This window comes from Myzus persicae, unplaced genomic scaffold (assembly GCF_001856785.1).
Source record: "Myzus persicae strain clone G006 unplaced genomic scaffold, MPER_G0061.0, whole genome shotgun sequence".
Taxonomy (NCBI): Eukaryota; Metazoa; Arthropoda; class Insecta; order Hemiptera; family Aphididae; genus Myzus; species Myzus persicae.
The window spans coordinates 33971-59552 of NW_019101363.1; the positions used below are offsets into that span (position 1 = coordinate 33971).

General features: G+C 32.4%; 1 protein-coding gene and 1 long non-coding RNA gene across 2 annotated transcripts in view; one reads left to right on the forward strand and one right to left on the reverse strand.

The window, feature by feature from the left end:
• Positions 1-5204: 5204 nt before the first annotated feature.
• On the reverse strand, positions 5205-7391 carry LOC111028822. Its single transcript, XR_002603946.1, has 3 exons — positions 7312-7391; positions 5814-6015; positions 5205-5691 (listed from the first exon to the last, which is right to left on the reverse strand). It is a non-coding gene; the product is annotated as an uncharacterized LOC111028822 (long non-coding RNA).
• Positions 7392-9794: 2403 nt separating this feature from the next.
• LOC111028790 (protein sax-3-like) overlaps positions 9795-25582 on the forward strand; it is a 75219-nt gene continuing 59431 nt past the window's right edge. The window contains exon 1 of the mRNA XM_022307546.1: positions 9795-10420. Within this exon, the coding sequence (XP_022163238.1) occupies positions 10339-10420 (82 nt within the window). The 5' untranslated portion in view covers positions 9795-10338. The remainder of the gene's footprint in view (positions 10421-25582) is intronic.

The window sequence follows — 25582 nt, forward strand, 5'->3', positions numbered from 1 at the left end:
GCTGTACAATCATACAATTATGTTATTTTACATTGATATATTCATTTGCATTATTAAAATAAATAGGTATAATAAATTACCATACACGATAATATTATATATATTTTTTAATTCAGCATTTTCTGTTGAATCGTCCCATGAATATTAATCATAATAATAATATTAACTCTACCGGTGTGGTAAAAAGGAATAAAGGTAAAATAATATGCAGCTGCTTGTTTTCGAACATTGATTAAATGTTGAGTTTGATTTAACATTACAGTTGGTATGTATGATTATGGTACAAAAATGCATTATTTTAAAAATTAAAAATAATTTTAGGTAAATTTATATTATTTAATATATAATTATATAGTAGAATGAATGTTGTTACAATATGTTCAGTACCGGGTCGCGTAAAAGCTGAAATATGTTAATAACTTGACAAGTACCTAACCGACAGCGGGGCCTGTCAAATAGGGCGCAAAATATGGTCTCGCTGACCATTGGCGTTTGTAGCATGTGTGAATTCTGCACTCACCCGGCTATTCGTCGATGCGTCGACGATATTTTTTTTGTTTCACAATGTTCTATAAACGATGAAATACAATAAATTTATATAAAATGTTTTTTTCATGATATCAGAAATATTAATTATTCTTTCGAACAGTATTTATTACCTACTAATTTTTAAATACTATAATTATACTTTATATCAACGCTTCTCAACCTGTGATACGTGGAAAGCTCATGAATGGTAAACGAAGGAAATCTCTCTTTATAAAAAAAAAAAATCATTATTCACATCACCTAAGTTTTGGTATTTTGATTTATTTGGTATTAATAATAATATAAATAATAATTGTACATGCTTTATTTTTGTGCATTATAAATACTTATTTTGTCATGATTTTTTAGTACCTGATGAATTAAATTCCATACGTCATGTAAAATAACGTATACATATTATAGTAGTGGCACATGAAGATTTTCAAACTGTGTAGGTGGTGCGCTATAGGTTGAGAACCACTGCCCTATATAGTATAATATAACATATTTACATAAATATCACTTACCAGTTACCGATAGTATTGTATTAAAGTATGGTTTGCTAATATTTTTCAATTACTTGCATAAATTGTCGTGAAATATAAAAAGATATTAGCTATTTTTTTTTATATTATTAAGAATTTTGACTCATGGAACACGTCATATAATTTGAGAGACATTATCGTTAAGTACCTCGGTACTCATGACCAAAAGAAAGTATCAATGATTTAATATAATATTTATGCACGCTTGGCAATAGTGTTGTGAAATGTCATGAGGCTATGACCAAAGGTCACAGTTAAGGACAAAGTTAGTTCAATAAATGTCCACCTTTCGAGTATCGCCTACCCTTTTCCAAAAACGCAAGTCGTATTACACATGCCAGTTAATACGCCTAAAAAAAACTTTGAAGTTTTACTGAACTATTTTTTTCTTTTAAAGTGTTTTCTATGAGATAACACTTTAATGGATATTCAAATATATAATAATATATGTAAAGTATTGGCCATATAATATTGAAAAATATATAAAATAATTTATTAAAAAAAATTAATTAAATTGTTTTATTATAATTTTAATTCAATATCATTGAATAATATTGTTAATCTTTCTAATTCATGCTTATCAAATACAAATATCAAACATAGAAGTAGAGCTCGATGAACACCAATTCATCACAAAAATGATAAAATGTTTAAATATTACAAATATACCTAAAAAATTGAAAATGTTATAATTTGTTTACACTTACCACTCAATTTCTAAGAAAATAAATGTAAAACTCAATGACAAGCTAATAACCTACGGTGTTGAAGACTAGAAAAAGAAGATTCTTCTAGGTAGTTACTTCTCTTTACTTTACCTTATACGCAAACATTAAAAAATACTTGTATTTTTTTTATATTATCTGGGTTTTAATATTATGTATGTTATACTCGTATAATATAAACAATATGTGTCACATGAAAAAATATTTATATATTATATATATTCCACAATACTTGCGATACTAGTTTTGTCTGTTTTTAATTGGTTTCGTGTTCAGTTTCACGACTTCTCATTAATTAAAAGGCATAATAGCCATGGAAACAACAGCTATTTAAGCATGCACAACTTCGAACGATCCAAAAACGACTTAATGCAAAATCGTGATCCAAAAACTCTACAATGTTGCGTGACGTGATAATAATAGTCTTTTGTTATTTATATAGTATTCATTAGAGAAAAATAAAAACAATTATTTTATATCTAGGTGGGTAGTTGTTAATTAAATAAAATAATGTGTTAATAACTTAACAATAAAGTATACTATTTAATACTCATTTAGTTATCCTAAAAAAACATTTCGACCAAATTAAGGACTTCCCGAATTGTTAAAAACGTAAAATGTATTCATTATACTACACCGACGTCCTACACGCTGTGTAAATGGTATGTAAATGAACGTTTTATCCAATTTCACTTCAATCTAATATTCTATCTTCAATTTATATTTTTTTAAAGCCTTTAAACGATCTCAATGATCAAATTAACGGACATAATATTGGAGCACTAACGTCGATCCATTAAATGTACATAATAAAACGTGTTTATCTTTAGCGAACATTTAATAGTGTACTGCAGTAGTATACAGGGGTAATTCATTTGAGACGTTCGATATTTAGTGGATGGATATTGCGTTTTCTATTATCTTAACAACTATCGCAGAAGTGAGTCATATCAAATATTCATTTTACTATTGAGTTTAGTACATCGATCGAACATAAACCGTAGTGGTCCGTGCTTGCTATCAAAATTGTTTGTTTTATTTTATACAATCATAAAACACCAATAAATATTTTTTTCTGGTGAAACTATAATGTTTTGAAGTACAACAAAAACAGATGTGTCTACATTACAGTAGAATACTTTATAACAGAAGGGGAAAATCAATCGGTCATCTTACACAAATATTTCATTTCAAGTCTCTAAACGTGGTTGAGTTAGATGAGTAGGAATAAAAATAAAAATTGACTTGGTGAATTTTGGTGACCGATTAGTTTTTAAACAGTCTTTGGTATGTTAAGTAAGTTTCATTGAATATTCTCAGTACTTCTCAGTACTTATTATTTAGTGATCGAAATAAAACAATGTTCAGGAGCTAAATAATTAAGTTTAAATAATATTTTATTTGATATAGTTGAAAAAAAAAAACTTTTGAATCGCACTGAGTTGCTTTAAATTTCAAAGGCTGCACCAGTTGTTACACATTGTTTTGCTGAAAAGTTACAATAAATAAAAAAAAGTTATTTTTTAGAAATTAATTCAAAAGAAAAATTACATAATATATTTTTTGTTACAGAAATGTGGCTCATTAAAAACTCGGTTTATTTGTTATTATGAATTCATAAAAACAATGAAAATTAAATTCGATTTTTTTTTCAAAAGAATAGGTTGTGACATAATATTGTATGTTTTTTGTAATTTTTAATGGTCATTTTTAAGTATTTTTCAAAAACTGATTCGAATTATATATTATTCAACCGACCAAGACATGCTTAGTTTATATTTATGAAAATGTAACGAAAAATAGGTATTTTTATATTTGACACTGTATTCATGGTATAATTACAATCCAATACTTATTTCAGTTTAATAACTTTTAGTTAGAATTTTCATTTTATTTTAATCGCATAAAATTTTAACTTAATAAGGACCTAATACTTACGTATTTTGATTTTGAATGCATACTATATTGTATTAAATATATAACATAATATAAATTATTGTAGGTATGCGTAGTATGATTATGGATATCAATGATATAGTTAATTGTTAAGTGGACATTAATCATGTCAAAATACCGAATCATCGCTTTTACTTGCCAACATAAGATTATGCATTTTAATAAAAATGTTGCTAAAAACAAAAAACACAAAACACTAATAATTAACTCCTATAATCCCTTTTGTCTAAAAGTGCACAAGAGATTTTAGGACTAACGAATGATATTCATCTGAGATGATTTCACAATTATTCGGCAGTAAAATGTTTACTTTTATTCATCTCAATTCTTAGTTCCTGCTTATTAGTAATCGTATAATTTCACTTCGGTCAATAAAAACCAAATTAACATTCCCCGATTGAGCCATTTTCATAACAAACATAATTTGACACAAAAAGAAGTTTTCAACATTGTGCTTTTAAATTTGGCAACGAATACAGCACTACACTGATTCCATTTTAATGAATCCACTGAAATTAAATAAATATTTTTATCATTTGGTAACTGCATGAATAAATCCGGGTATTAATATAATATTCTTAATTTTAAGTTTTAAATAATAATAACTTTTAATTTTAAATTGCAAAATAATATGACATTCATGTTGTAATATAATTTAAGTTATCCCTATGTGCTTATTATTTTAAGTATTTTTGATTTCTATACTAACAAAAGTATGTACTTGATCAAATATTAATATAAAAATAACTTTGACAATATATTCTTTATCGATTTTGGAATTTTAATTATTAATAAGTAGAAAAATAATCATCCCACTAATGGTGCGTTTTCTAACTATAATTACGATTGAAAATGATCACCGTCATCAAAATAGTATACAGATAATTGTTTATAAAACATAATTGGGTGACTTTATTAAGTACCTACTTGCTGCCTATATATTCGGGAAGCGTTGTTGAATAGCTTCTTGTAAAATTTAGGTAACTCTTATGGTTTTTACTACAAAATAAACAATTTAATAAATATTTAATAGGTATACCTGCATTATACAATTATTTTCGATTAACCTTATTTTTTATGACACAATAAACATTTAGACAAAATCAGATAATATCTGAAATGCATACAGGAATACGACGAGACCATAAAACGTAAGATAACGAAATATAAGTAACATTCAAACGAAATCATATAGAGATAATATAGGAAATAACTCTAAATTAAATCAACTAATAAAAAAAATGTAAAATCAACATCAGCTCTTGTTTCGTAATAAAAGTCGAAATACATAAATTATAAATGATCAATGAACTCTATATATGGACTACTTTTAAGTACATATACCTAGGTTTTTATCACGTATGTTAATTTTTTTATTATTTTATAATCAACTACTATGTCGAAGACTGTATATTAATAGTATTATATTTACCTAACTCGAGTGTAAAAACACAGGTATAAGCATAATATAATATAATTATACCTGTATTATGTAGGTATTATCGGTACGAATATTCAACGTTTTAAATACGCAAATTCGTTTTATTGACAGTTGGTAATCATTCGAGATGACTGTTCCTGTACAATCAGTCCAAAAAATCTGTATTACCCGGTCACTGGACATATAAAAAATCAAACACAGCATACACACGAATGTAATGGATTAACAGCGAATATAAACAAAGAATAAATTATGATAGCTGGTAAAGATTAATATCAACCATAAATGTTTATCGATGTGGAACATGGAGTTTGAAAGAAAAAAAAACGTTGAATGTACAACTGCTCCAGTGTTGTAAGTATACATAATAGGTAGGCAGACTGTTTTTAAAACGTGCAATTGCTGGCATTTTTCATTTTCTCTTTTTTCTTTGTCTAAAAGAAAAAAAGTCATCAACAGTTTTAGCATTCTTGATACTATTTTTGTATGGTCTGAGCTGCAAAAAAATACATTATATTCAGTATTCCAGTCAACTTTTATAAGAGACAATTTTCCCCTCTAATTTTATACAACATAAATCTAATCATAAGGATTTCATACAGAATCCATTTTGTTTACCTATTTTATTCCTTCCAGACATTGAGTGATGGCCGTTTGTCACACTGGTGTTTTGGAATCGAATGTATACTCCTATATATATACTGTGAGTATGTGTGTGTGTTCTTGTGCGTGTGTATAACTACATAGTATGTTACGACATCAATCAATATGTCTAAAATGTTGTTCTTAACTTCTTCTTTATTTATTTTGTTATTCCGTGCTAAAAACAAATTTAACATTACAGGTTTTATAAAATGAAAACATTTTATTTCAAAATATTTTTAAATTTATAGTCACATTTTGTCAAATAGTATAATTTTAAGAATGCATTATTATTATTATTAGGTACCTATATTATACTATCTCGTCAGCCACTTCAATCGAAAATATTGTTATTAAAAATAACCAATAAAAATAATTTAAGATTCTCATTCGTATAATTCAATTTATCATAATAACTAATTGAGAAAATTAAACTTTGAATGTTTTATGTGAATCACTACTTTATTGTAAGTGTCAAACTGTTAAAAAAAAAATAATTGCATAATTTATTGATTTATTTCTATAAACATAACCATTTTATATTCGGCTCGTGTTATTTTTTACATTTACGATTTACCTAACCAACGTTTGCTTGGTTATAAATCATAGGAAAATATAGTTTGTTGTAGGCATTCATAATATTATAATATAAACATATAAAATAGTTATGTATAAAAGTTTTAAAAATAAAATCGATTTATTTGTCAAATTATAAGAATAAATCAACATTAAAAAGTTTAAAATTGACAATAACGAAGCAAGAAAAAGTTTACAAAGTAAACACTAATTGGCTGTAAATAAAAAAATAAAACGCAATCTTGCTAAATGAAACAAAGTAACGTAAGCTAACTAATTATAAAATTCAATTCAAAGTTTGAAGTAAATAGGTAATTATTGGTGCTGATCTATTATTTAATCTGTTGGATTTTTATTTATTTTTATCAATATAGAGGTAATCAGTATAGATTTATAAGAAGAAATCGTGTTTTATTATATTCTGTACAATGCACGAAGAATTTATTACAAACGTTTTTCACAGAGATAATACCCCAGGCAAAATTTAATACAAAATATCTTTATCTCAAACGTTGAACGCGAGTAGAATTTACTATTTTTGACTTAGAATGGAACATAATTTATTATATTCTTTCTGAATGAATGATAAACGAGGTTTATAAAAAGAAAGCATATTATATTTTTAAATAAAAGTATAAAACATCTTATCTATTCGTAAAATACAAATAAACTTTTCAGATAAATACGCAATATTGACAGTTTTTAACTGTTAGTAAGTACATATGACTTCATAATATCTAATATACGTGACCTGCAGTCAATAGTTATACGTAGAAAAGTAATAATACAATAAATTGCATATTTCGTTAAATTATTTTAATAAATCTAATCTAACTTTGTGAATTCTATAAAATATTTGATAATTTATTTATTAATAATAATGTATTTATATACTCACTAGGACATGAATGATGTCTTGATTAACACACATCTACCTACTACAGGTACTGAAATGATAATGAATTGTACCTATACAGGAACTATAACCAATAAAATAATAATTGATGTCGATATAGATCAGAATAATCTATAAGCATTACATAAATATATACAGTTTTACATTTCAAAATTAAAACTTTTTTGTTTAGCTCATATTTTTCTCAATTGAAAACAAAAAAAATAGATGGAAATATGCAGAAACTGATGTTAACGAATCTAAACATGTCAGTGTAGGGCGCTGAGAGCCATCGAAATGTTAACAGTAGCTATTATTAGATATATTATCTACGTATGACGTGAATGTATTAAAAGCTGTTTGGTGCGGTTTCGGGAGATAAATTATAAATTAGAATAATTTAATATTATGTGAACAAAATATGTGTTATTCTTGAATGTATAAGGAAACCAGTATCATCAATTTAATTCGCACTGCAACATTATATTATTATTATACCTACGTGAAGACGTATTAGTTTAATATTTTTTTCCAATGAACTGCAACAGCCAACAACACTAATGCTACCTACACAGCTGTTGTATAAGAAGATTAAGGTGCACCTAAGACGTAATTGCCATGACGCCACACGCCGATTTGTTATCTTTTTCCGTCATCCGTGTAACGCTACGAATTGATGTTCCGCACAGCTACCGCCGTGGGTTGAATTAGATATTAGGGTTGATTGAGTTACTATCAAATTCGAAGATGGGGAGATGGTAGACGAGACACACGAAATGGTTTTTTTTTTTTTTAGTTGTATTTTATCAAAATGATGATATAGCTAAATTGATTAAAATATGTACGTATCGATATAAATATATTTTAAAAACTATTTACTTATTTAGGTGTAGAATGGTTATATGTTGATACTATTATAATATAATCAATATTCAGACTGTATGAGTGTTTTTTATTTTTTGTTTAGTATTTCAATGGTTCTTCTGCGAAAGGTTGAAATGTTCAGGAGCAAAACGATGATTGATTTGATTTTTGTATGTCTTACCTGCAACATAACTTATCAATAATATTCAATAATGTTAAACAAATGTATTGTACTTATTAGTTTCATGCAATATTTTGTACAGTATAGACTTGCAAAATATTAAAGATTTATTATTGATATATTTATAAGCTTAAGTCAATAATTGTAATAATAGGAGTGTTATGAATTGTTGTTTTTTTTGTTGCTTGTGTATTGGATTATACTTAATGCCAATACGGTCTTATTACGATACACACGAAATCGGGGCTGTTCGTATTTTATCAATATTAATTTTTTTCACTGAAACTTTTTAAAAGAAAATCTGAAAATAGTAACTTTATATAAAAATATGCCATTTCTACCGAAATCCGTATATTATCAGAACTTGTAAAACATATCGTAGATACGAGTATAATGGTGTATAATAATGTTATTAGTAACCTCAAAACCGTTCTCGAGGACATAAATTATAATATTAATTTAAGCACACGATTTGTCAACAATATCAAGTTTTGACGGTAAATTTGTATTTCTACAGAAAACCTATGTAATTCATAATTCATTTACCCAGCTATTCATGTGAAAATATAAAGTCGTGGGCGGGGATTGATGTGTTCCGAAAAAACTGTGGAACGAGCAGAATTTTATTTCGAGGAATTTAATACGGTTTTGTTGTACGTATAATATAAAAACAGCAAAACAATAAAATATTGGGTAACCTGAGAGGGGTAAAATGTTCAAACTGCGAAAGGAGTAATAACCTAACCTTAAAGAGAACTTAAGTATTAGACAATAACAATATTGTAACACCGTGGATAACGAGTGTCTCCTGTACCTACACCATATTATAAGCATAATAATATGCGTCTCCTAGACACTGTAACAACAGATTGCGCATGCGATGTGCCCGCGGATACGACTTGAAAAGCGATACATCGATATCCTACCTATATCACAAAACAGTTGTAAAATCCGCTCATGTGATCGCATATTATGTGCGGATCATTTCAATGCCTACCACATCAACCTTATTATATAATATTTTGAATCCTTTGACCATTATTTTTCTTTCGTTTTCATACACAAGAGTATGCAGACAGTTTGGGCTTTCCAAAAACGATTCTGTAACACGACGTGCGTATTCGTCTACGACGATAATATCTAAAACGTACATGCACGTGGAAAATATTTATAATGGCATATATATATATATAATATAACACATATACATAAGGTTTTATGAAAGAAAACCGTGTGCCGCGATAGGGGTGCAATAATTTTCCCTCGCGAAAACTCGAGGAGTATATACGCACCGTCCGCTGGGGGCGCTGGTGCGAGTGGTCGAAGGGCGCGGGAGGGACTACGGTATATGGTTGATGATGGTGTCGGGGACGACGACGACGACGACGACGACGACGACAACGACGCCGCCGCCGCCGCGCGTCAACTATCACGAGCGCCGGGCGCCGCGGCAGTCAATACAAGACCGTCCGCGTTACGGTACAGACCTCATCGTCATCGTCGCCGCTGCCGTCGTCGTCGTCGTCGGTCGCCGCGTAACGTTGTGCAGCTGTCGTGCGTTCGTGTGCGGCAAGTGCACGGGTGCAGTGTCTGTCGTCTCATAACGACACTAACAATACAATATTTAATTGACAAATCGGTTCCGGAGAATCGGTGTGTGACCGGAAGTGTCTCGAACACCGCTTCCGCCGCGGTGTATGTTATTGTTTTTATTCGAGTTTTCTCGAACGCGCCTCTTCCGCGGACCGTCACGAAAATCTCGCTAGAGTATACTTGTTATAAGACATTTCATAGCATCGCATTTCTCTGTCGTATGGTTTGTTGACACTTTTATATTCGCGAGGCTGTCATGTGGCCGGAAGACCCACCGCTAAGTTCTGTCTTCACGTCGTCGTCGCCATCCGACGACCGCAGACAACCATCGTGTTAGACTTTCGAGTCCGTCGCCGCGGATTTTTGTCGTCTGCGGCTCACGGTCCGCTGCCATGCGACCGTCGCCAGACCGCCGGCTTCGCATCGCCGCCGCCGTCGTCGCGGTCTTCGGCCTGGCTGTTTATGCGCCCGCAGGTAAGAATAACAACTATTATCACTAATAATACCTACAAATGTTATATTATAAGTCGTATTCTGCATTGACTATTACTCAAACTAGACCCCTCTGTCGGGTGCACTTATATACCGTGACGTTAGGTAGGTATCTGGTAGGTTCCAGATAAAGCTTTATATCGGTTAGCTGATAACAGATTATAATAATATACTCGTCTACTGTTGTACACGTGCGGAGGGCAATTGATAATAATAATAATAATGACAAAGATAATAATATCATAGGTATATAACCTGACATTTCATGATCCTATCGTCTCGACACCTGTCGCACTTCACAACAACTTAAATCTTACTCCACCTCGTCCCTGCGGCGTATGTTGTTATTATGTACGTCATCGTGCAACATCCGAAAAACCATTCCATCCCCAACGCGAACAGCGTCCGTTTTCTTTTCCTTAGTAGTCTCGCCGCGGAAATGAGTTTCTCGTGGAGACTGTTTTCTCTTATTTTTTTTTTTTTGAGTTCATCTTGCGGAAACTCAAATTTAATTACACGGATATTAAAATACATCTCTGGTGTTAACTAAACGTATCGCACGACTACGGAACGTTCGTTAATAATGAATTATGTGTATTTCATCCATTTTGATAATACCAACGAGTTCGCTAATGACTCCTGCAATTAGCGAATTCATTTGTTTCCGATATCGGAGGGATAGATACACTACTATAATAATAATAATAATAATAATAATAATACAAAAAAAATACTACTTAAAAATCACCGTACAAGACAGAGACCTAAAGCCAATAATCGCTTAATACTAAACTTCTAAAAGCATATATTTTATTCCATTGTTTATTTCTTTTTTTTACGGATTTTGACTCAGATTTCTCCGGAACGTTGCAGACATGGAATTTTTCTGACCGTATTCTACCGTATTTCTCGTATGCGTGATCCTTGGCTTCCCGATAAAAAGCCACCCCCGCATCCATCCCTTAAGACCTTTGACGTGTACCTTTCATAACGCAGTAGCATATATCGTCGTCAGAGGCTTAAGTCCTCTACACTCCCCTATGCACCGCGAATGAAGTGTCCTCGTCTTCGAACCACCACTGCCTCCACCACCCTTGTCCGTACTTTTCACCCTTATTTTTCATCATTGCGCTTTGCTCTCCACTTCATTTTTATACCTCTCGTTCAGTGCAATCAAATTACCCGAAGAAATAATTTAATAGTGCTAGCTTTGAATTTAATAATAATTCAGCGTCGACCGGATTTCTACTTCATCACTCGACAACACGTAAACTGACTCAAATTGGATCTTCTTTTAAAATTTTGCATTGGATTTAAATGATTTAATGGGAAAAATTCTCCATCATAATATGATTATCATAACTATAAATTGACTGCAGCGCACGTGACTTAAGTTGAAAATTATGAAGTAACAACTACATACGGGTATAAACGTAACGAATCTTATCAATTTTTAAAATCAGGACGTCACCAATAAATTGTCCATACAACTATATATACCTACTCGTACTTGTGTTATTCGACATTTTGTTTATTTGCAATCATCGTAATGATCTGCCAATGAAAAATATTTATACATATAAAAAATTACTTTTACGATTGTAGGCAGTAGACAACATCATTATTAATGGACTAGCCCTTCAGAAAAAAAAATGATGTTTTATTTTTTTTTATCTTCGTGGAGTAGGTAGTATATCTCAATTAGGGTGTTCATTTTGCAAGTTTTTATCGTGTTCTATTATAGCGTGTTCAAAACGCATCAATATTAAATTTCGTGATATTTTCATTAGACTACGGCTACGAACACTGACCCATCTCACTTAAGGTAAATTACATAATACCTACGTCTGGTTTAAAACAACATATAGACATTTGCGTTATATACATCGCATACATATTATAACATATAACTAGGTATATAAAACAGACGAGGTCTGTTTTAGGTGTTTTTATTAAACAAAAATATTAGTTCGTTCGATATATATTATACGGTTTGTTTGAAATGTTTGTTTTCCACTGAAAATAATGGCATATAATCCCTTATTTCAGATTGGATAACAATGTTGTCGATAGTAATATAAGCACGTACTTTTCTATTGGGATGAAAAGGACATTTATTCGTTGAAATTTTAATCTCGTGTTTTCGCACGAACATCGGAATATATTATTATGATGTGTGTAAATATTTTATTAACAGTATCCGAGATAGGTATACCTGCTACTATCGTGTTAAAACACGGAATTTCAAATATAAACAGAGTACCTATATTGTTAACAATATTCTTTGTTTTTTCTCTATATTATCATTATAAACAATTTATATTTATACATAGATACGATTGAATTAGTACTCGGGAATATGAAGAACGCTCGGCACAGATTTATAATATTATGACATCATGATAATATTATTGAAATAACTACGATTTATGATTACATTTTTTTTTTCATGAGCTTATTATATACGACCTTCCCAACTTGTGGGCCGGCGGAAATAAAATTATTATTGCTGCTGCAATTCGGGTGAAGTTTTTCGTCGCGCCCGGCCGTTTCCGCCGCGCCGTAATCCCCGTCGCGCGTGTTTGCGCTCATTAAAGGCGGTCGCGAGTTTACAGGCGAGTTATTGTGTATACACACGACCGGCAGTAGAGGCTGGTGCGGCGTGGTTTGTGTTTTCGTATTGTCAGGTGTACAAATACCGGAGATTTCGCACGGTTAGGCAAAACACTTCCAGCCGGTAGGGTGTAGCAGGGGGCGAGAAGGGGTTAGATCGGTGGTTGTGTGTGTGTGTGTGTGTGTGTGTGTGTACCGAGCAATGGTGGGCGGAGAAAATTTCCGTGAGAGGGGCCGAAAGAAGAGAACGAGGAGGAGAACAAAGTATAGATATAGAAACAAGTGATATAAGGCAGTGTGGGGTTATCGCGATGTTGCTGCTGCCGAATGCGTAACGGCGGATATTAATTAACGATATAGTATTTTATTATTAATTACGCAGCTGTAATAATAATATTACTTGTAGGTATAGAAAAGTACCTGGCCACCCACACTGTATGGCCTTGCCGCACAAAGGTCTTTTAACCGAATTAGGAAAACGAGAATCGTGGTTGTGCGGGTGGAGTACACGAGGGCGACACTGTTCCGTCTCCGAGGCTCACTTTAATCCGATGTGTTATTTAGTCCTTTTGGACTTTTAAGTATTCCATTTGAATTGAGATTTCCCTTTGAACTCGAACAGATAACATCCGATATAGAGAAGACATTATAGTGATTATATGCCGACATAATGGCCGGGGTACATTATATATTATATATATATTTATATTTATTATTATACAACTATTTCTACCCTAATAGTATTTTGCAATCGGCTGAAACGCCAAGAGAAACATATTATAATATAATATAAGTACATTAAATATAAAATATTATTTTAATATATCATATACTATTATATTGATTTGATTGAACATTTTAGTGAATACTCTATAATCTATATCAATGAATCCATATAAGACTGCTGCATGCAACTTCGCTTATTTTAAAACGAATCGAATATACGTATGGGAAACTATCATGAATGCACGGTACCCACATATTAAGTTTAATTGATAATAAACAAATATGAATTAAAATATAAATTTTAATTTACTGTATACCATCCTGATTATGTTCCAATATTGTAAATTAAATACATCAGTTAAATACCTATTACTTACATTTATGCTATAATTTTGAACTTGGTTCATTGATCAATGGTTTTTATAATTTTGAATAATTCGCTTTCATACTTTGTTCTAAACAAATTAATAATATTATATTAAACTGCTGTGTTCTCAATAATTCACAAAACTTATAAGATTAATCAAATTCATCGATAAACTAAATGTATATTTTGATGTTTAATGCTTTCAGTTCATTAGTATTAATCAGAAGGCGAATGATTAAGGTCCTAAATAGTTTAAAGTGTCACAGAAAAGACAACTACGTTGTCTCGAGGGACTTTCGCATTAACTTGCACGATTTAAGTTTTGGGTAAATACCATTAGTATACATCTCGTTTTAAAACAAGTTTGATGTTTTTTCTGGTTAGTTGTCCCATAAACCGTATTGCTTAATGAACCAAAACTAGTCATTAAACTTGGTATGATACGTACAAGTCATCATCGTGGGTTACAAAACAATTTAGAATGGGCTCTTTTCGAATAAACACGTTTCTTTTTCGGACGTATAAAATACGATACAAATACCAAGGCAAGAATGAAAAAAAAAACTTGAAAAAACAAAACTTGCCTTTAAGTCTTTATTTTTAATATTCCGACATTTCGTTTTGACTCCGTTCTATATTTCACTTTTTATCCGGCAAATAATAGCACCTACTTGCACACGCATTACGTACAAACTAAATACGATGTTATTATAATGCATTAAACGAAGAGAACGTATACAAAGTTGTATAAAAGTTCACCCTGGTGTGACAAGGCTCATAGATATTGGACTATGCGTTTATTAAAAGTCCCGCAACTTCGCAGAAACTTCAGCAATAAACGCTTTCTCCCCGAAGGAACATTATGCAGGCTTTTATTTCAAAATGAGCAATTTATTTTATCTTTTTTATTCTTTTATACTTTTCTCACGCCGAAATCAAGTATGATTTTTTCAGCTTCATACCGAGAAGAAATTAAAAGTTAAAAACTATTTAGATAAGTTTCAGTAATTTTCATGCAATCTTATACACAAGTAATCTGAATAATAAAATACAATATTGTATTAAATTGAAGTTACAATTAATGTATTTGTATTTTTTTATTATATTCAACTATTTAAATATTATTTAGTTTTACAAATAAAAATACTGAACTTTTAAATATTATTAACTGGAATTAATTCGTTTTTATCAAATAGTTGAAGTAACTCAACTTAACTGTTATAAAAATAGTTTTTATTTCCAGGCATTAAATAAAAAATAGGTTAAAGGTACCAATTAACATTTTTTACTTTTATATTTTACGGAATAATGGTATGTTGTTGAAACCAAAATATTAAAAAGACAAATTACCACTGAAACTAAAGTAATATTTCAACAAAAATGTAAAACACGAAATATATAATTTAATAATATGTTGAGTCGTATAATTAGCCGTTATAATTACTAAATGCTTGAAAACCAAAAGGTACAACTGTAACACAAACTACTAATTAAGGATTCATTTACAAACAGGTTTTTTGTTGTTTTGGATCTTCATGTCAACTATTAAAATGCTTAAGTTCATAAATGAAACAAAATGTCGTCTCACCCATGCAATACGTTTTATGTAAAAGTTTCAGTCACTATAGTTCTGAATTTGTTTTTAAAGTTAGCTGCGAACTTTTTGATGTATTCGTGTGATATAGATGATGCACCGTACGATGTGAATTCAAATGTAATTTAAAACTCTGTAAAAGAACAATAAATTGAAATAGCCAATATAGGTACAAAATTCGTACAATGTACTTTATTATACAAGGATAGTCAGACAGTTATAATTAATCACTCAGTACGATTAAAGGGTGGATAATTGGGGAAAACGAAAACGGGATATTGATCATAAAAATAGCTAGTCTAAATTTTGTACGGTTTGTATACTCATATCATATCATATCATATTATGTGTATATACTTACTGTTAAATTATATCCTAATACTGAAACACGTCTGGTTGGAAAGTGTATGGTTACAAGGTTTTACGATGTTTAAAATGGAAATAAAAATGTCTTAACACGCTATCACATATGATGGTTGGGTATTAAAACGTAAGCACGTATAAGTAAATAATTGTAGAGGGGCCCGCGTACGTGGGCCCGGGGGCTTAAAATAAGCTATGGCAAAACTTTTGGTTCGCTTTAATTAAACTCCCAAAGCCCGTCTGTCTGCCTGCCCACCGCTGTTCGGTTGCTTCTCCATATATAAATCTAGTGGTTCACATCTTCCACGAAACTACGTAATTCACGCGATAAGAAGGTGTACACGCCATAGTCCTGGTGGAAAGCCCCCCGGGAGATAGAGCCACCCCTCACGACCACCTCTCCTTCACCTCGTGCAGGTAACAGTGTGGCTGCCATTAACGTGTCACCCGTACGCTGTGACAGATAAGTAAATTGTATTTCTCTTAACCTACGACGACCCTCGTGGAAGGAGTGAGAGGGAGAGAGGCGTTATTATATACCTATATTATATGATACAGGGTATTAAAAGTCTTAACCTGTTAAGGAGTTGGACCTCACTGTTGAAGGGGGTGAACTATGATAAATCTCCCTTCGGACGGCCGACATCTAGTGTATTTTATATATACCTGTATATATCGGGAGGTCTTGAGATTAATTCCCAATGTCGCAGACAAAGTAGGGGGAACGTAAAGCTCCAATGCAATACTCCTCCCCTTTTCATTTCTTCTAGTCAGGACTATTGAAAGGCTCAGACCGGTAGGAATGAAAAACGAGGAATTGTTAATGCTGAACCGTACTAAGAAAATATTCCGAACACGAAAAGGGAAAAGTCATCGGTAAAATAAATGTATTACTTTCTTATTTTTTTTTTTTTTAATTTACTTATAATATGATTTTATTGGGTTGTTCGATATCAATTAAGTCACTGCAATTGTATTTCTATTCGACACACTGAAACAAATAATATTTTTTTATATAGTAAATAGGTATATTAACCATTTAAAAATGTTGAACATATTATTGTATTATGACAGAATGTATAGTTATTTGTATTCAAAAATATATTAATTTATGATGAATAGATTTGAGTGTTTTTTAAATTTACATTTTCACCACACACGTATTTTTATTATGTTCAATAAAAATGATACGAAGATGAAATATGTTATTAGTATTTGAAATATTCACAATAATATCATTAATGTTCAAAATTATTATCAAGGCACCTAGTTAAATATTTGATAACGAAATATAAATCAAAGTATATCCAAATTCAAAATGTTAAAATATAAGTGGTTGAATGAAAAAAAAATTGAAATAGAAATATTTAATTTGCATTAACATTAAAAACAAATTTAATACCTGTCATCATTGTTGGTAATATAAGTATATTAGGTAATAAGTATATTTACTCATCGCGTTTATAAGATGATTCGCAGCAAACGTTTCGATGACTAAAACCAACACTCAACATAATTCTATTATCTGCACCTTATAAAGTGCGGGTGACTCATTACAAAAATATACCAATTTGTGGTTTGTGAGAGGAAATGACTGAAAAAAGTGTGCTAGACGTCATGGAGAAACGTGTGCCTATCTTTATGACGACGAAATCCAAAGACCTACACGACGTCATAACGTTGGTAAAACCTACGCAAGTTCTGATTTATCGGAATGTATCACGCAGAAAACCCGATGACTTGAAAATTTGAATTCTAAACTAAAACCGATCGAGCATAATATTAAATTTTGACGCATACACCACATTCCCTATAAAATATAGGTAAACAAAACAATACAGATAGATAACAGCTGATATCGGGTTCTAAGAGTCATACGCGTATATTAAACGGATATGTATATATACATAGCATATTTATTATTATTATAACTCTGGTAACTGCATTGTGGGGTCCTGTTGTTTCAATAAAATATTTCAGGACGGCCTGCAATTGAAACTGAATCTAACTTCGCTAATTGATAATTTTGTCGATATTAATTTCGATTTGTAACGTCGAGTTAGGCTTAGCCTTATAAACGCATGTCGTAGAGTGCTGTCCACTGTGAGTGGTAGTATAGCTACTGAAAAATAATGGTGAGTTAAAACTGGTTGATAGGGAAAGAACTTTTCAATATTTTCCATAAAAAATGTACGAAAAATGTTTATCACGGCTGAAGTAAAATAAAATATGGCAGCAACACTACGACAGCAATCGGCGACGGGCTTAATCGAAACAGAAACGAAAAACAAAGGTGTCGCGAAGGAGGCAATAAATAACTGTGTGACGGTCAGTAGTGGATAGTTCTTTTGGGGAGAATGGAGGGGGGAAGATGGGCTGCAGGGACGTCTGCGAATGGAAGACCCGGAACACACGACACTTGTCCCCGGAACCACGTCCTTCACGACCATCGCCGTTACGCTCACTGTCTGAACGTGCGGGACCTATTAATAAATAACGGTTTGCCACTTAAGTTTAACCGGACATCCATTTCCGGAGGACAAGGAGGGTGTGGGGCGGTGCGTGGTTGTCCACCGTGTGCCACGCGTATTGCGAAAAACTCTTCTCTAGTCGGGGTCGGCCATTACCGAAATTGTAATCGACTAGGGGTCGGCCGGCAGCGGTGGCTGCGGGCAATCGGACGAGTATAGGTTGGGCGGGGGAGGAGGGAAGAGGAGAAGAAAAAACTACAAAAACCGGAGCAAAACTTTTGCGACGCGTATCGGCCGTGAAACGACAACGTCCGGCCCCCCAACTTTTATACGGTTCACGGATCTACTCGTTCGCCGCGAATATATATGTATATAAACGGGTACGCGCTTTTCATATTATACGCAATGATATAGATAAAAGTTTCCGTTCGATTGGGAATGATGAAAGTGTCCAAACTGAGAGATTTATTCGACGAGGGATAAAGTTTACACGGTACAGGTGCTCTGTCACGTCGAATCGCATGAATTGTTTTTCTTTTCTTTTGGTTTGTTTTTTTTTTTTTTGTGTTATTTTTCAGTTTGTCTCCGTCGGTTTGTTTGTCTTTTGTCGATAGATTTTCTGCGGCATTCGCAGCGAAATACTGACGAGGAAAACAAACTATAGACGAATACCGTATATACTATTAAATCGAAACTCACACGGTCCCAAAACGGGGTAGTCAAGGATACGTCCTGCAACGGAGCAATGGTGCGTTGTATAGGTCTTATGCATCATAGGTGCGTGTGGTGGCGCCTTTGAATGAGTACATACCGCCGATGAGAAATACAATCCACCGCTCGGAAAGACGTGTCACACGTGTGCTCCGTTCTATGGGGAAAAAGACACGAAAAATATATGTATAATACACACACGACGTTTTAATGGATATTAAATTTTATATTCTCGGTTTCAAACAACGCATGTGTGGTTATGGTGATCCTTGCCGTAATTTTCAATCCCCTCTCACGGTACGAGTGTAGTGTATAATATAACACTTAAGACTAACATTTTTTTTTTTCAAGCTATATTATAATCCAAAAGAATTATTGTCAAAACATGATTGACGAAGAAAAAAATACAACATGCGTAATAGGTAAATTAAAAATATTCATTAAAAAAGAAAGAAAAAAATCAACAGCAACAACGTTATGGAAAAAAAATAATATTATAATGCAAGATAACATTGTGTTAAAAAAATTTAAATAATTCAACTCTCCAGATTTCTTTATTTCTTTCTTCTAATAGTTTTTCATATCACAATTCATTTATTTAATATAAAACATGATTGTAACCATTAATAATTACGTATACATATTACAATAATGATGTGTATTATTCAATCAAGTGCAGAGCAACCGTTCAAAAACGAATCGTCTTAATTACCACGGTGAACCAATGTAACAATAATTACGGTCGTTCGTATAATCATCGGCTGAACCATTGATATTTGTAACGCAGCACGCGTAGGCACGGCTATAATATATAGGGTAGGCCATAGACTCCTGCACCCTCGCCGACGTGCTGAAAACTTGACACACGGCTTTCCGTGTTATTAGGGGCTCGCGGACACGGCGTTGAGGTGAAGTAGACAGAATAATATAGTGTATATATATATATATATATATATAGCCATATAGGTACGACCGTACGGGATGAGGGGAGGGCTGAATCGGAGAAGGAGGAGGAGGAAGAGGAGAAGGAGAAGATTTAAAACATCCTCTACACAGTAGGTATTATTATATACGAGGGTCGTGACGGATTATCTTCAGGAAAGGTACGAAAGGGGGATTTCTGGAAATTACAACCGCGGAGACCCGTCCGGGGAATTTTCGGCTATTCCGATGCCAGTGACGGCGGCGGCGGCGGCGGCGTGCAGACTCGACGGAATATTACCGAAATCCTCTTGTTTTCCACAGAACCCTTCGTTTTTTTCCCACCCCACCCCCGACGTCCTTCGCGCCGCCGTTCCTGTGCGCGCGCGTGAAGTCCTCTCCTGCAGGCTTTCCTATATTATACGCACCCTAAAACCCTATACTTTCTCCACTCGCCTACCACCCGCCTCACCGACTTCCACGATGCGTTTTTGTTATTGCCTATTCAGTTTTACGCGGGCACGCGATTACCTTGGGCCGTCCGTAATTTGTTTTTATCGTCATGTTCGCACGAATGAACGATTTAATTTTACGCGAGTAAAAAACAAAAAAAAAAAAGGGGGCAGAAAAATACGAAAAGATTTTTTTTCAATTATATATTATGCTAGTAATAGTTTGAATTCTAATAAATGCATATACATGACCTATATATACCTTTGTACACCTATTATATACGATAATATGGGTTCACCTCGCGCGGTGGTAATATGTTATTCTCTGTAGGTACATTAGTTGCCGCGGTTTGAGAATTCTGCTGGAGGTATTATAAAATAATATGTAAACCTACCGTGCGGTTTAAATATATCCTGCAGTCGAACGTCAAGCCTTTCTCGTCGTGTCACAATTTAATATATATATTATACTCTCGCTGTCGGTTGTATTATGGATCGTGAATCCTTTGGGACTACCATTGTTTTCGATGCGCGTGTTTGTGTGTGACCATTTTGCTGCAGTGCTCCCCTCAAAATTTGCATTCGTATAAAAATAAAAAAAATACATATTATATGACCCCTGTCCCGAAAGTTTTCGAATTCGTCGATCAGCGCTATATAACTCCGTTGAATATATCAATAACCACATTGTTGTATAGAGAGACAGAATACATTACAATAACATATGCGATAAAATCATATTTTATATACGATTTTATTGTTTCCGTAAAGTTATGGTATTGCCACCGTATTTCAGAACTATTGCCAAAATATTCAAAATACTTGACTGGAAGTAATACGATTTAAAATATATGGAAAACTCATTTTTTTTTTTTTATTGTGTGTGTGAACACAACATAGTACCTATACCTACATATTCCTCTAGATTTTCAGAATAACTAAAATAAAGAAAACGTCTTCTCGTATAATACGATCATTGAAAAAAAAAATTCAACTTACTAAAATAAAATAAAATATTATATAATATTATAATACAATATTTATTATGTTTAATACATCATTTTAAACAAAAAACTTTCTATTTGATTTATAACATATAAATCATGATTTATTAAAACTATATTAAATCAACATTTGATTTATTCGATATTTATTTGAAAAATATGTTATAAAAAACATCGGTAATTCAAACACTTGTATCATAATATTTAAATAATAAAAAAACAAATCAAACAACGTTTTGGTTACATTTCATATTTCATTTTATAATGTCAACCGAACGTTAACAGTTAACAGGTTAACAAGCTCTGGCCAGGAAGACCACTTGAATTCTTATAATATTATGTCCTCTTATACTATATATATATTATATATAATATATATAAATGTATAAAACGAGCAATTATTGCTATAATGTCTTAACGGTTCTATCAGCTGTCCGGGATACCTATGTTATTTTTTTGGCCATCATACCTGGATAGGGATCGGTCATATCTGAGATCAGACGATATACTGCACAACGTGTCCGAGAACATGTGAACCGATCACTTTTGCCTTTCACGTTGATTGATAACGAAGAATTATAGAGCGACGCCGCAGAAAATATAATTTTTAATTGACTGATTTATGACGTCGGCGGGTCGATCGACCGGAAAGGCAATGCTAAAACCGGTGCCAAAAAATGAAATTCGGATCGGTGACGGGCCGACTATAATACGGACGAGCAAAAAAAAAAACCGGGGCCGGAGGAATTTTCATCCGCAGAACAATAGGGTTGAACCCGTGTGTGTGTGTGTGTGTGTGTGTGTGTCGTCGTCGTCATCGTTATAATTTTTGAGTATGATTTTTTTTGTATTTTTTTTTTTTTTTATAATTTCGTGTTTGTCGCTCGTATACTGCTGCTGCTGCTGCTGCCATCACCAACGGTCGCACAACAACAATATTCTCATGCCTCGGAAGTTTCGTGTGTTTTTGCCCTTCTGCCACGCGGCTGCAGACCGACGGCGATGCCTATTATAACACAATGCCTTCGATGACGTTATAGCCGGACGAGAGCAACAACCGAGCGCGTCTATAATGACATAACAAGTGTTGCAGGATATTGCCCAGGTGATTCGCACCGGAATATTTCGCTACCTGTATACTCGGTCCGGTTTTTTGAGAGCAGAGAGCGAGTGTGTGTACGTTTTCCGTTTTGTTTTGTTTTTTTACATTTTTTTTTCGGCCTGCACAGATCCGAATGTTCCAGACGACGACGCACACGATAACATCGATCGCGAGATATGTCCAGATCGTATTAGCCGGGAATCCGGGGCGGCTCGACACAAACGCGCCACAGACGAACGCGGTGAAAAAACATAATAATAATAATAATAATATGAGATGATGAAAAAAAAGATCCTAAGACTCTAACGATCGCAATATAATAATATATGTACCTATATACATATTATGTGGGTAAGTCGTCCAGTCCGGAGACGATTGAGTTATTTATTTTTATGCTTTTATGCGGATCGATAGCCATGATTTCTTACGAGATTTTTTTCAGTCGAACACGAGTGCATATTCTTTCTGCTGCAATAATAATTAAAATAATAACAATCGCCTAAAAAAACAGGATACTCTGCAGCGCCAACACAATATAATACGCAATACCTTTATTAAATGGATAGTGTTCGGCGTTACGTAACGCTGACTATGGGAAAAATGGGGTGGGGGGTAGTGGAAATCTGTAACGTTGCGTAATTAATGGCGTGAGAATTGATGGTGGGCGCTGTAGATGATGGGCGTGGTGAACGGAAAACTTTGAAAACGGAAGCATCTTCCGCGATCAACGGGTAGGTATTATATTATTATTATAATGATGTAAAACGCCGTCTGAAAATAAAAATACTTGTGTATATTTATATATATATATTTTTTATTTTTTTTGAGAGACAAAAATAAGCCATTCACATAAATTGTACCTTTCTTTTAAGAATTCGATTTTATCGATAAAAACGTTGAATGGGATGACAAAAAAAAACAGGTTTTTTTTTATTTATTTCGAATTTTACGACCGTTAATGTTTCTTATAAATTGGTAACGTAGAAATGGTATAAAACTTCTTTAATTTTTGAAAACATCGAATGTTAAACCGGAATTCACTATTAACTCTCATTTCACGCTTATATTTTATTTATCGTTTTTAAGAAAATATTTTTATACTAATGCGTGTTAATAAAACACCCAGAAGTGAACTTAAATCACAGAATAATTTAATAATTATTAGACATTCACGATGATTCTAGTATCATACACATTTTATATCACACCAATCTATACTATATAATATTCTTCATTTTGTAAAAGTAGTATAGAAAGACTGATTGATAATATCGATAAATTTTCGTAACACAATTAATTCTATTGAAATTGTTAAGAACAAAAAAAATCGACTGCACCATATTGTATATTGTTACGATGTATCTGATACTGCTAAAGTCTTACAATAATTTACACAATTAAACGAGAAAACAATAAGAACATGACCTAATTTTAAAATAATTAAATTATTATATTTCAACAATTAAATCACAATAAAAGCAAAGTAATGCAAAAATGTATATAGTTCCATCTAACCCGAGCTCAAGTGTAACCCGACTATTTACAAAATACTAAAACTAGCTTGTACATAAACTACTTTAAATAATTGTTGCATCCACCCAAGCATAACAAGGTACATTAGTTAGGTACATTTAATTTAATAATTTTCGTACCACTCATGTGTACATTTTACATTTATTTTAAACATTTTGTTAGCATTTTGTTATTTATTTTCGTATAATTTTATAATAACCGTTGACGTCTATAATTAGTTTTTCCATAACTTTTTGAATTTCCCCTTCTTATGCAACACAAACGCATAAACCAAAAAACCTTTTTTTTTTTTGTACAAATAGTGAAAATATAATAATTCTAACGAACAGGTTTCATATTCTTTGAATAACAATATAATAATAATAATAATAATAATAATTAAATATATAAATATATTATATGAAAAAAACACAGTGATGAACGAGGGGAAGAATAATGATAAATATATTACGCTTTAGAAAAAGTTAGTATTTTTATAGCAGTCCTATGAATTATTTATAATGTGTGCTTAACATCGAGTACAAAAATATGTATATAGACACACGATGCAATTTAATTTGTGTGTCAGATTTAAACCTTTTAAGTCAAATGGGAATTTTCTAGACCTCTTTTAGGGCAACTGTATCTAAATTGTACACATAATATAATGGCAATAACCATAATGGCTACTGAGTAGCTTTAATACTATAATCTTCAAAGGGGAGCACGAGTAATTTGGTTTGCATTGATTTACGTCTGGAAAACGACAGTCATACGCACATAATATTTATTTACATTCTAAAATAACATTATATTATAATGAATTTACGATTCCGTTTAACCGTTGTTTTAATTGGTTTTCATTGATAATATTTTTATTACGAACTCGTCGGCGACGGCAAATCAATTACGAATAAATTAAAGGAAAATCAAACTACACGCTCGATAAAAAAAAAAAAACGTTACCTACGATCTTCGCGGTGACATAGAAAATATTTAAAAATCCGGTTAGCCGTTGAAAGGTGAATAAAAAATCTATTATTCTTACAGTCGTAAAAATTGGAATATAATAAGGCTCGCACCACAACGGCCGCCCATTTGTCCATATCTGGAACGTCGGGTCGAAATCGTATTCGGGAGACGACGAAATCACCATACCCACCCGACCCGGCATTGCCTTTTTGTCGTCGTCTTGTTTGATACACTCGGGGTATAATAATAATATTTTATATACTCGGGTTCATTAAAAACATAAACCCGAAAACGAACGTACAACAATATTATATTGTTATTATAAATGTTTTTTTT